General features: G+C 53.8%; 5 protein-coding genes across 5 annotated transcripts; 3 read left to right on the top strand and 2 right to left on the bottom strand.

Annotated features, from left to right (window-relative positions):
• Positions 1-528: 528 nt before the first annotated feature.
• On the top strand, positions 529-2,436 carry ptc4 (Protein phosphatase 2C 4; the record flags this gene model as incomplete). The annotated part of the gene is made up of 1 exon (XM_014689521.1): positions 529-2,436. The coding sequence occupies one exon, from the start codon at positions 529-531 to the stop codon at positions 2,434-2,436; it is 1,908 nt and encodes a 635-aa protein (XP_014545007.1).
• A 358-nt stretch (positions 2,437-2,794) lies between these two features.
• G6M90_00g048950 (uncharacterized protein) lies at positions 2,795-5,310 on the bottom strand (the record flags this gene model as incomplete). The annotated part of the gene is made up of 5 exons (XM_066130452.1): positions 2,795-3,530; positions 3,596-4,821; positions 4,884-5,044; positions 5,103-5,130; positions 5,194-5,310. 5 exons carry the CDS (start codon positions 5,308-5,310, stop codon positions 2,795-2,797), a joined length of 2,268 nt encoding a protein of 755 aa, XP_065986514.1.
• A 1,205-nt stretch (positions 5,311-6,515) lies between these two features.
• ADE1_0 (Bifunctional purine biosynthetic protein ADE1) lies at positions 6,516-8,356 on the top strand (the record flags this gene model as incomplete). Its single annotated transcript, XM_066130451.1, has 5 exons — positions 6,516-6,792; positions 6,867-7,400; positions 7,451-7,741; positions 7,791-7,974; positions 8,059-8,356. The coding sequence occupies 5 exons, from the start codon at positions 6,516-6,518 to the stop codon at positions 8,354-8,356; spliced, it is 1,584 nt and encodes a 527-aa protein (XP_065986259.1).
• Positions 8,357-10,184: 1,828 nt separating this feature from the next.
• Positions 10,185-10,388, top strand: G6M90_00g048930 (uncharacterized protein; the record flags this gene model as incomplete). The annotated part of the gene is made up of 1 exon (XM_014689518.1): positions 10,185-10,388. The coding sequence occupies one exon, from the start codon at positions 10,185-10,187 to the stop codon at positions 10,386-10,388; it is 204 nt and encodes a 67-aa protein (XP_014545004.1).
• Positions 10,389-10,976: 588 nt separating this feature from the next.
• lcdH (L-carnitine dehydrogenase) lies at positions 10,977-12,040 on the bottom strand (the record flags this gene model as incomplete). Its single annotated transcript, XM_066130450.1, has 3 exons — positions 10,977-11,275; positions 11,336-11,720; positions 11,783-12,040. The coding sequence occupies 3 exons, from the start codon at positions 12,038-12,040 to the stop codon at positions 10,977-10,979; spliced, it is 942 nt and encodes a 313-aa protein (XP_065986572.1).
• Between the last annotated feature and the right edge of the window lie 495 nt (positions 12,041-12,535).

Below are 12,535 nucleotides of genomic sequence, written 5' to 3'. Positions count from 1 at the left end.
ATCTAATCGGTGGGGGCCGCAACGATGTCCAGCTGCGTCCAAGAAGTCCAGGAACAAGACAGGCCAGGCCAGGCCAGGCCAGTTGGCGCTTTACCATGTTGGGCAGGGGGCAGACTGAATGCTGAATGCTGAACACCCAACAAACAATCAACCACACTCAATGTCGATCCAGCCCAAGCTTCGTTGCTCCTCTTGTCTAGCCCTTCTTATCCCGCAACGCCGCCTTTGCACCTCCTTCACGCCGACACAAAGTCCTGGTAGACTCCTTGTTTGATCGGTTGGAAGCTTTCGGTCCGCAGAGCAGCATCCCGCCAAACCACCACCGCCCCCTCCGCTCTGCATCGCAGGTCCATGGCTGTAGTTCGCAGCGGGCTGGCTTGTGTTCGGTTACCCAGGGGGAGCTGATGCGTGACCTCGCCGGGTTCTACTCTACAGCATCGCTTCTACCCTTCAATGGCATCCATACGACATGCCGCGCGGAGCTCTGCGTCCAGAGCCGCAGCTCACATGGCGGCTGAGGGGGTCGCCATGCCGACAGCATCAGCAACCCTTCTTGGCGCCGGTTCGGCGTTTAGGACCACATCCGCAGAAGGCGCTACACATCCACGATTAAAACCCGCGGGGACAGCGGCACGAAGGTCCTTGTCGTCGACTTCGGGGGCTCGTGGCGGCAGCGCGTCCCGGCAGGCTCGCGCCGAACGTCGAAGCACCTCTCCGCTTGTGACGAGCCGCCACAACTACGTGCCTTTGCCGCGATACCCAGACCAGCAACTGCGACAGTACTTCCACACGTATTTCGTCACGCATCTTCCCTCGTCGTCGCTTCATCCGGACTCGCACCGCACCATTGGCCCCGGCCACAAACTGCCCCGCGATGCGTCGACCCCCCATACGCCGAGTCCCGGTCTGTCTCCCGCCGCCGTGTCCATTCCCAACATGCAGAGTCGAGACCTGACTGTGGTCCGCATACCGCTGCGGAGGGCGAAGCATCATTTCGGCTCCGCGACGGCCAGGGGGAGCAGGCCGTATAACGAGGATACGGACCAGGCCGGCACGGTGGACATACCTGCCTTCGCGAAGAGGGGTCCCATGAGCGTGAGGCAAAAACCAGGCGAAGCCACTCCGGCCGACAGCGTGTTGGGCGATCCTCAAATATTCTACTTTGGCGTCTTTGACGGCCACGGAGGCACACAATGTTCTCACTTCCTACGAGACGAGCTACACGGATACATTGAGGAGGCAGCCATTGAGTTCGGCCTGCAAAGCAGCCTGCGAAAGAGCAAGCCCGGGAGAGACCAGCAAAAGCCCGCAATCGGCGAAAAGCCGACGTCAAAACAACGAGCCCTTGACTCGATTGACATGAAATCCGCCAAGGACGTCGAAACGAAAATGGACGTGCCCGACGCGGAGAACCGCAGATTCGTCGGCGACCCGCCGAACCACGGACAGGCCCTCCCGAGCGCCAAATCACCACCGGCCGAGTCGCAGAACATGGACAAGGCCATCAGACTCGAGCGCGACCTCGTCAAGGCCTACGGAACCACCATAGGCGGCTACTTTCGCCGCTTCAACCCGGAGCATTTCGACACGTCCCCCGAAGCTGGCAAGCAGGCCTCCATCACGGTCGAGTCCAGCCTGGCGTACGCCTTCCTCCGCGCCGACCTGGATTTTGTGTCGGCGCAAGCTCGCAAAGCCGACCCGGACGACTCGGACCAGCCCCTCAACGACGACGAGATCCTGGGCGCCCCCCACGCGACGCCGTCGGGCCACGGCATCGGCGGGACCACGCGCTTCAAGGGCGGCTCGACGGCCTCGGTGGCACTCATATCGACGCCCACGACGGCGCCGTTCTGGCACCCGGCCGCGCACTCGACCCTCGTGGCCGCGCACGTGGGCGACTCGCGCATCCTGCTGTGCGAGACGGCCACCGGCCTCCCGCACCCCCTGACGTCGGACCACCACCCCACGACGCCCACGGAGAGCCGGCGCCTCCGCCGCTACGCGCCCGCCGGCTCCATGGTCACGGGCGACTCCTTTGGCGAGGAGCGCATCGCGGGGCTCGCCAACTCGCGCGCCTTTGGCGACATCAAGTCCAAGCGCATCGGGGTGTCGGCCGAGCCCGAGATCACGCGCGTGGAGATGGGCCCCGCCGAGTTCTCCTTCCTCGTCCTCATGAGCGACGGCGTCTCGGGCACCCTGAGCGATCAGGAGATCGTAGACGTCGTCAAGGAGGCCAAGACGCCCGAGCAGGGCGCGCGCAACGTCGTCGAGTACGCGACCGAGGTGTCCAGGGACGGCGACAACGCCACCTGCCAGGTTGTCCGGCTGGGCGGGTGGGAGAGACGGTCCGAGGGCGGGCTGGGCAGCATGGGCACCAAGGAGATTAGGGACATTAGGAAAGCGGAGGCGCAGGACCCCAGGAGGGGCAAGAGATGAGGTTTGTTCATTCAGCCTTTGTGCAATCGATTTTTCGTCATGAGCGGCATGCCTTGGGTGTGGTGATGGATGGGCATTGGGTGGAGTTTGCATGTAGCGACCACTAGATACTTGGCTGCATAGGCGATGTACTGACGATATACATATAAATGGACTGCTTGTGGATGGCTTACGATTCCGAGTACATGATTTCAAGACAATTTTTATTGAAAATATCGACGACGGCTCTTTTCTCGTCTCTACATACACGTCCATGTAATTCATATCGACATACCTCATATTCGGAGCCTATTTTCCCAACAACCCCTACTAAAACCTGAATTCCGTGAAATCATCCAAACATACTTGAGCTTTGTATCTAATAGCGTCCCTGGCCGGGATACTGGTTCCAAGAAGGCGGCTGACCTTGTCCGTAGGGGGGATATCCCTGCGGGGGTGGACCGCCGTACCCCTGGGGCGGCTGCTGCCATTGTCCTGGAGGCGGCGCACCGTACTGTTGGGTTCCCGGATATCCCTGAGGACCACCGGGAGGAGGTTGCTGGCCGTAGCCCTGGTAATACTGCCCCGGGGGTGGGGGGGCATTGTAGCCTGCCTGGAAGGTGTTGGGTTCGTTCATGTACGAAGCCGCCTCTCCTCCCCCGCTCGTCGAGGTATAAGACGGCGGAGTGGGCATCTTGCTTGTCTCCGGAGCAGGAGAGTTGGATACGTAGTTGGAGGCCTGCTCTCCGTCATTCCCAGACATGGAGTCCAAATCGCGGGTGCGAACCTGGGACCATAGTGAGCCGGCGACTTTGCCGTGGCCGAGCTGGCTGAGGGCGTCGAAGGCGCCGTGGGAGTGGCCGCCACCGCTGCTGCCCGATTTGGTGCCGTTGAGGATGTGGTTCTTGCCCGTCTTGACGGATTCCGAGGAGAGGATGCGTTCGAGTTCGTGGCGACGCGGGTGCTGGTCGGCCCACATTCGTACTGTCTGGAACATGTCACGCTGAATTTCGATATTTTCGCTGCGCAGGGCTGGGTGGTGGAAGGCCCGGATGACGTCGTTGACGACCTCGTCTACGGGGACATTGGGGTTTTCCCAGGCAAAGATGACGCGACTGAGGATGTGTGAGCGGATATTGAACGAAGGGCAAGACGGGATTGCCTAGGGCATGGAACTTACGGAACCGCGTATTGAAGAATTGTCGCGGCGACTCGGCCGGCACAAGAGTTCAGGACGTTGGTGAAGTGGTCCTTGGACAGCATAGAGTGGGTAGGATCAGAGCATCTGTTGTTCTCCCACGGCTCCAGCTGGGACTTTGAGCTGGCGGTGATGACGCCGGATGAGCCATCCTTCAAAACTTTGGTGACAGAGTTTATGATGGGTCGGATGAAGGGGGCGAGAAGGCCCAATACAAAGGCAGTCAGGGTCTCGCTGATGTGTTCCAGGAGCTTCTCCAGACCTGGAACCTTGGCAATACCACGGCTGATTGCCTTGACGATCTTGTCGCGGAACACCAGGATGGGGTAGATGCGTTTGGCGGTCTTTACGGGGTCAAAGTCGGGGCTCATCCCCGGTACGACGTTGGCATTGTTGGCACGAGTTCGCTGCTGGTTCTGCCGGTTTTCTCGCTCCTGGGCTTCGGAAGCTTCCTTGAGGTCCTTTGCCTCGGAAGCAAATCCAGTTCCAACATCAGGGAGCTTGGAGAGCAGGGAGATGAAGTCGCTTGGACCAGAGCCATCGAACAATCCCCTGTCGCCTGTAGCCACGGGCCCGCTTCTGGCACCTTCGGCATTTTTCAGGGCCACATCAACTTCATCGACCTCGGATTGGGTAAAATGATCATTGGCTTCGCCAATAACGGAGTGCAAGAAGTCAACGGCACCAAAGGTACCAGTTACTATGGGATAGATCCTCTTGCCCTGGATGTTTATCTCGGTTTGGGTTCCGCAGTGAGGGAACACATTGTGGTACCCAAGCTCTCGGAGAGCCAGCTCACAATAGTTGCTGTGCGCCCCAAAGTCCTCTAGGCAATGGAGCGCTTGGCCAAGGCAGCGGAGGGCCTCGCAGAGATTCTCGTCCTTGCCCTTGCCACGTTCACCACAGCTGTAGAGGCGGCCAAAGTGGATACTGCGAGCAAAGCTGAAGCGAATGTATCCGGTACTGGTGGCCCATTGTCCCGTCTCGTTGGCAATGTAGTTCTTCATTCCCGTCTTCATATCGATCTCTGTTTCGACGGGCTGGACGGGACCGCGGAGACGGGGGTCGAAGGTGCGGGCATCGACGCCATCTGCGTACCCAAGGGGGTTGTCGATGTGCTCCTCTGGGCGATAGCAGCCGAGACGTTCCTCGGTGACTTCGAACTCCTCGGTGGCATAACCGAAAGCCATGAATGAGAGAACCCAGACCTGGATTTGTCGACAATCCTTGTTAGCTGTGTAGGCGTGTGCGACGAGGCGCGGGGACTCACGAGGATTCGAATCGTGGCGGCGTTGACGCCCTTGAGACTGCCGACATCGACGGCCTGGGAGTAATCGCGGAGCCAGTTTCCAAAGTAGGTTCGCTTGATCAGCATGGAGGTCCATTTCTTGCCGTGCAAGAAGGCGACACTGGCGAGCATATCCTCGATATCTGCAATACAATGGCTGTCAATATTTGGCGGGGTAGCCCCATGTGGAAATCAACATACCTCCATGGCGCCAGTTGTGTCCTTCGACCTGGCGGCAATGTGTTAGCCGTGCGCATGAGAGCTCGAAATGGGATCACGGCTTTGTTCATACCTGGGCAATGGATGGGATGTTTCCAGCCCCAAAGGCGGCAGCCCTGCCAGGAAGCAAGACCAAGCAGACGGCGAGCACTAGGAGCCACGTGCCCCGCGGCAGAGAAGGCGATGACATGACGTCGTAAGCTACTGTTGCGGAAGGTGAATGTGGGATTTCGACAAGGGCAGATGATGGTAGGTTTCGAGATGGACCAGGCGATCGCAGGCTAGGCGCGATGGACTGGAAAGGCGATAGAGGAACAGAGTTGCGATGGCTTCAGGGACCGAGTGCAGAGACCGGCTGGGACTGCTTGGCGACCTTGATTTCGACTCCGAGCCAAAACGCTGCTATTTTCAGCCCCGCAAGGAATCTTGAGCTGACGCGCTGTTCGCATTGTTGGGACCCTCCATGGTCGCTCTCTGCCCCGCCACCAGCGACATGAGCCGCCGCGGCTGACGCCAACGTTTGATGATCTGTGCGCCGGAGTTGCAAATGCCAGTTTGATCAATACGATTACATATTCAATGTTATAATATAAAACTAGCATTTTACTGGTATGTACTCATATAAAACTTGTATAAAGACTAATTTAACAATTAAAGCCCCCCAAACGCTGTATAAGCCGCGGGCTTTTCTTAATGTAATGCAAGCGTTCCTAGAAAGAAGACCTAGACTCCACTTTTTCAAGCGCCAAGGCACATGCATGTGCTTGTTTGTCATAGATGGAATCAGTCAGCACTATAAGCCAGTGCCAGTTTAGACCACACAAGTCAAGTATTGGAATCATGGTGTACCAAGTTGGAATATCAGGTCAATTTCAGTCACGCTAGATTGGGAATCATCGTTGTGACCCTAGTTTAACCAGCTCCTTGGCTTTTTACACACAAGGCAGAAACTGAAAAACGCACTTCTGGCTAACAGAAAATCAATTGCCGCGCTCTTAATCAAATCAATAGGGTAGCGTCGATGGTAGTCTACAGTTGTCCGTATGATCCAACAAACTCTTTGTTCTGCACACTAGTACAGAGTGCTAGTACCATATGATTATAAAGCATGAGGTCAATTTGGATTAAGAAACCAAAGCTCACCGCTCTCCCTCTCTCTTTCAGGCCCGGTAGTTGGAGTAGGCTGCGATGGTGTCGCTCAATTTTGTTCCTTGTTTTTCAATAGGGCCTCTAGGGTCGACTTTAGTTTAGCAGAAAAAAATCATGTTATTAGTGTGCCACCAGACATTTTGCTGTAGCCGCCACGTGACTAGTAGCCCTGTGCTGTTGGTCGTCAACTCGTGCGGTTTCAGTATGGACTTTTCTCCCCTCGAGTCACACGCACTCATTTCCGCCATGGCAACCTCAAACCTCAAAATCCTTCTCGTTGGCAAAGGAGCTCGCGAGCATAGCTTGGCTTGGAAACTGTCTCAAAGCCCATCTGTGCAACACATCTACGTTGTCCCTGGGAACGGCGGCACTCAAGATCTTCCCAATGTCTCGAATGTTTCTCATATCAGTCAAGATGATTTCCCGGGACTCGTTTGTTTTGCCAGAGACCAGCACATTGGCCTCGTTGTAGCTGGACCCGACGATGCTGTTGTTAACGGCATAGCTGGATATTTTGAAGACAGTACGCACTTTACCTCGTCTCTTCTGTGTGGCATGACGGGTATACAACAGTCTAGCTAATCCAAGTCCATTCAGCTGGTATCCCTTGCTTTTCTCCCTCCAAGGCGGCAGCAGAAATAGAAGGGTCCAAAGCATACTCCAAGGCCTTGATGGAACAATACGATATTCCAACCGCAAAGTATAAAACCTTTCGTCAATATGAAGATGCAAGAGCCTATTTGCAATCTATTGACTGCTCTCGTGTTGTATTGAAGGTCGATGGTCTGGCTGCCGGAAAGGGTGTGGTGCTGCCTGCCAATGAGGCGGAAGCACTTGACGCATTGCGTCTGATGATGGTTGAGTCTAAATTTGGCTCCTCGGGGCAATCCGTTGTCATAGAAGAATTTCTAGATGGCGACGAAATCAGTGTCCTCACTTTTGTGGATGGCAGCGGAGCTTTCAAATCCCTTCCACCAGGGCAGGACCATAAGCGTATATTTGATGGAAATAAGGGTCCTAACACTGGGGGCATGGGAGTTTATGCGCCTCTGAGTTTCTTAACCGCCCAAGATCTCGAGACAATCGACCGGGAAATCATCAGGCCTACGCTTGAGGCTCTCCAAGCCGAAGGTATGCTGTAAATTCATCCGTCATCTCTTGTTTCTAATTTTCTGTCCTAGGCCGACCTTTTTCTGGCATGCTCTTCACTGGCATAATGATGACAAGAGATGGACCCAAGGTTTTGGAATACAATGCTAGGTTTGGAGACCCCGAGACGCAGACAATGATGATGCTGCTTGCTCCAGAATGTGACCTTGCCACGATCCTCATTGCCTGTTGCACAAACAAGCTTCAAGATGTAGCTATCCCCGTACGTCCCGGATTCGCTTGCAATGTGGTTGTTGCAGCCGGGGGCTACCCCGAGTCCTACCGCAAAGGTGATGTCATCACGGTCGAGGGCTGTGCATCAGGTCTGTCGGTACTGGTCCCGTAGATTTGATACATACTAATTGCATCTAGGTGTGGAGATTTTCCACGCTGGAACGGAGAAATCGACAGATGGGCAACTTTTAACGGCTGGTGGCAGAGTCCTCTGTGCGGCGTCGTATGGGTCAACTCTAGAAGAAGCAGTCTCTCTCGCTTATAGAGGCGTACAAGCTGTGCAGTTCAAGGATAAAACGTACAGAACGGACATTGCTTCACGGTATGTCGCAGCCACTGACCTATCAAGCGTTCAACTTGATCAAGTGTTAATCTGTTGTTTTTACCTTTGTAGCTGCCTGTGAAGGGAGCTCCGTGGATACAAGGTGACGTTTGTGACGTTTGTCCTGTCAAACGTGGAACGGGAGAGGAGGGGCGCGAAAGAGCCACAAATGCACATTGGACTTGAGTTCGATAATCATGGGAAGGGGGCCAAACTCCCGCTCTTGGAAGATGCGGATAAAATCGTGGTTGCCTCCTTCTTTGTCTTACTCACCCAGCGGCCTTTCCCAGAAAGGAGACCAGAGGCCTTCACAACCAGTCTGCCTCCCGGTTGGGTCTCCCGGTTGGCATCGAATTGCCAGTTGATGTTCACTGACTTGTGAATTTTGCCGGCACCATAGTTCCCAGGCGCAACAAGAATTGCTGCAAAAAGAGACGGCTCGGACAGTTTCCAGGCGAGAGCATGTTCTCTGGATATGAGAGGGCGAAAAAAACACATAAAATACTGTTGGCTTGATCGGGCACCTAGAGCTCCTTCCCCCATTGCCGTCTGGTGCTTGTGGGCAGACTGCTTTGGTCCTGTGAGGGCCGACCAACATTGCTTCCTGTCATAATGACACCAAGCGTCAAGGGCCTGCCGAAAGTAAGCTGGTTAGTCGTGTTTTGTTCAAGATCAGTTTGGGATATTTATACCTCGGAATTTCAATTATTTCGACACATGGTGGCGCTGTTGTTGGCTCTAGTGCTGAAAATATGGACGGGATCCTGATGTGTTGCAGGATTTGTCTCGTCATTCGTCTATCATTGTGGCAGCCGCATGTTGTTGCTTTGCACAACAATTCTTCCACGCACGAGGCCGAGTCTTCACTGGCTATCGTATTATAGATGATACTAGACGTTGCCCACCGAAGGGATTAAAGCTTGGAGTCTTTGACACATTTATTCGTCGGCCGTTGTATCGCTGACTTGGTTTCAACTCGGCCGTATTAGTGAGAGTTTTATTCGCTCTCTGAATGAGATGAGCTGTTGTCACTGCAAGCTGCAAGCCGTTTGCCGATAAAACCATTCATGAAGAATGGCTTGCTGTCTATCTGAAATGATGCAAATGAGGCCAGTTGGGCCGCCTCCAAGCAGACAATCCCATTTATTACCTACGCAATGAACCCGACAAAACAAGAGTAGTAGATTGCCAATCCGGCAGGCATCCCAACAGGACATGTCGCCTCAGAGGCGATGAAATGATGGAGCAGTTCAACACGCGTCATGATGCTGTTGCGAGTCAGCTGTGGAGTAGCAAAGGTCCATGTCTCAATGTAGAGTCTGGCGGTGATACAGCTGAACGCGAGCCCTAGCATAGACGAACTGTTCGGCATTATTCTGCAGCCAGTGGAACCCGTACACAGGTCCTTGAATCGAAGCCGGTGGGATTTGGATTACGTGAAGGGGCTGAGTGAGGCTGTGGGGAGGAGGCCGAATGAGTCGATGCCAAGTCATTCATGATTCGACACTCGGGTTCAATGTTGCCCCTGCGCAAGAGTCCGTCTATTTCGGGCAAGTGTCTGGTCTAGTCCCGTCAACTTGATTCTTTGGACGAGGCTACATTCATTAGTTCCCTGCACATGTACGCTGCGAAAACTGTCGAGGCGCTTCAGACGGACGGTTTCGCTGACAGTGGTTGGTTTTTGACCAAGCACCACTTCCGCCTGCGCTTTTTATCCAAGACGTTCAGCACTCTCCTATTCTCGCGACCACGGCGTTTATCCTGTTTATATTACATCAAATTGAATTAAATTAGATTAGCGGCCCGAATCGTGGCCGGGCATAACGGATCCATCCGCCACAAATTGTCGTTCGACAAGACGCCTTGGACAAAACGGACCTTTATGCCGGTGCTGAAACCCAGGGGCAGATGAAAGGACTCCGGCTACGTCTGGGCGCGAGTCAGCCTGTATCAGCTCCCATCTCATGCCAATGCCATTGACTCGGAGAAGCGCATTACCCACACGCGGCATGAAGGCATGAATTACCATCGTAGCCAAGAGTGGACAACGGCTTATGTTATCGCAAACAACGCCCCCGAGCTCATTACTCGTCAAGTCCGTAGTGTCCGTGTATGCCTTGCATCGCAAGTCGCATATATATACCGCCGTCGACGACGTCTATTTGCTTCTCGGATATCAACAACATCAATCCAATCAAGTCTCAGCCAATATGAAGTTTTCTATCACCCTCGTTACCCTTTGCATCGGGCTGGTTGCCGCCGCTCCTCGGGCGCCGGAATCCGGTGCCCTTGCCGATAAGGCTCAGCCCAGACAGGCTGACGGGCCGATATATTCTGACGATTTCGTCTTTCCCGACGACCAGCGTCTCAAGCCTAAGCCTACCTCCACTCCAGTCCCCGATGATGCGTGCTAAGGAGGGCGCGTGTGGGCGTGTTTCTCAGGATTGCTTGGTTGTTCGGGTATGTGTCGTCCTTTTTCTGTGGTATTTGATGCAATCGCTAACTTTCCCAGTCCTGATGAGCCTTCATGGGATACAATTGCGGTAGATACTGGGTCCGGTTTAGCAGTTATAAAAAAGAAGAAAAAGAAAAACTTTGGAATTGCGCTGCGAAAGATGGTTAACTAGGAGGATTGTTCATGTACACAGCTGCGAAATGCTAGATTTAGATGTTTCAGTAAAAGATTACCATGTGTATATCTTTGTACTATCGTATCTTGTTTATCTACACATTTGCTTCGTGATATTTACTACTTGACCTGGAATAATATTAATGTGAAAGGTTTGTTATTATATAAAGTAATAAGCTTTAAGCGAATTCGTATATAATTGACTTTTGGCACGTTTTATATTAAATAAATCAACTTACTTGCTTGCTATTTCTAGAGTATCTATCCCTATTATACACATGCATAAAAAGGTCTCTTGGCGCTAGGGCTAAAGGCCAATCAGATAATAGAAAGCTCTTAGTGTAAAATATGAAAAAAAGCATCTAGTCCAAGTCTACATGTCACCCTTGACCCGGAGGACTTCCACAAGACACTGGTCCCTTTTTCGTTCCAGCTCCTTGGTATCCTTGCCCTGCAATTCTTTAGCAACACTCTCCCGCAGCGTCGCGAGACCCTCGGGAGTCCACTGAAACGCATGAGCCTGCATATCGTCCATCCAACTCCTGGTGGCAGGCCCCAAATGCTCCAGGAAATGCTTGAAGCCGTCGGTGCCGCCTCCGCCCCCCATGGCGTTTGACAGCAACGGGCCGGTAACAGCCCAACGCGGCCCAAGGCTACTGGTAACACACGTATCTGGTTCACGAGTTAGCAAACATGTACACAGGTAAGTTGTCAAACCACAAGTCGACTCGCCTAGATCCTGTGCTGATAAAACACCGCGGCTCACAAGGCTATATGCTTCATTGCAGACCGCTGCCTGGAGACGGTTGGCCGCGAAGCCAGGTATCTCCTGGCGAATAAGCACGGGCTTTCGACCCAGCGACTTGTAGAAGTTCATGGCTGTTTCCGTGCTCGCTGCCGCCGTCTCAGCGTGGGGGACTACCTCGACGAGCGGCATTAAATGAGGAGGATTGAAGGGATGTCCTATGAGCACGCGCCCTGCGTTGACGGCACATTTCGATATAAACCGGGAACTAGGTATGCCGGACGAAGACGACGCAATGACAACGTCTGGGCGAGTCGCGGCGTCTATCTCGCCAAGGATATCGGTTTTCAACTCGATGCGTTCGGGCGCATTCTGTTTCGCAAGTGTGCGCATATATTAGAATGGGTGACTGATCGAGACGTGGAAGCAGGTACCTCTTGGACAAAGTCGACATTGGCAAAATGATGCTTGAATTGTGCACCCACGAAGCGGTAATTGGTCAATGCGGCATTCGGTGCCAGGCCCGACTTTTGCATGGTCGGCCAGATGGCTTGGAGGTAGGCTGCGAGCTTTTGCTCCGCGCCTGATGCAGGATCGGAAACAATGACTTGGAGGCCGCGGGCTAGAAACAGGCCTATCCAAGAGGAGCCGATTACCCCGGTGCCAACCACGCCCACTGTCCGGATGGACATGGTGTTGAGGGATTGTGATACAGATAAGGGCAAATTCGGATGGAACGGCACGAGTAAGATGGGTGACGGAGATGATGCTTGCTGCAAGGCCCAATGCGAATGGAACAGCGTCTTGGAGAGCCGTTCGTGACAGTGCACCTTTATAGTTGGATGAGAAGCTAGTTTTCTAGCATCGCGATTCACTAAACCGACACGGATGTCTGAAGCATTACCAGGTAACAATCTTTTTATCTTTGCCCGTTGGGCCAATCGGCTCATCCGGCTAGCTCGGCTCGGTACTTGTCGATATTGCATCAGTGCAACACTTTTGCGTGAATTATCGGGCTCGCCACGTACGTAGTGCCTATTCTGGGATGGCAAACTGCCGAGGCAATGCCACTTGACGTTTGGCACGCATATTCACATTATGGTAGGGGGTACCAACTCTTGGATTTTGTTTGTTTGCTTTTTCAGGTTAGGCCGAGCATAAACGAAGCCAAGAGGATCCATCAGATC

The sequence above is a fragment of the Metarhizium brunneum genome, chromosome 2 (assembly GCF_013426205.1).
Source record: "Metarhizium brunneum chromosome 2, complete sequence".
Taxonomy (NCBI): Eukaryota; Fungi; Ascomycota; class Sordariomycetes; order Hypocreales; family Clavicipitaceae; genus Metarhizium; species Metarhizium brunneum.
Note: the sequence above shows the minus strand (reverse complement) of the source record. Positions and strands in the feature narration are given on the sequence as shown.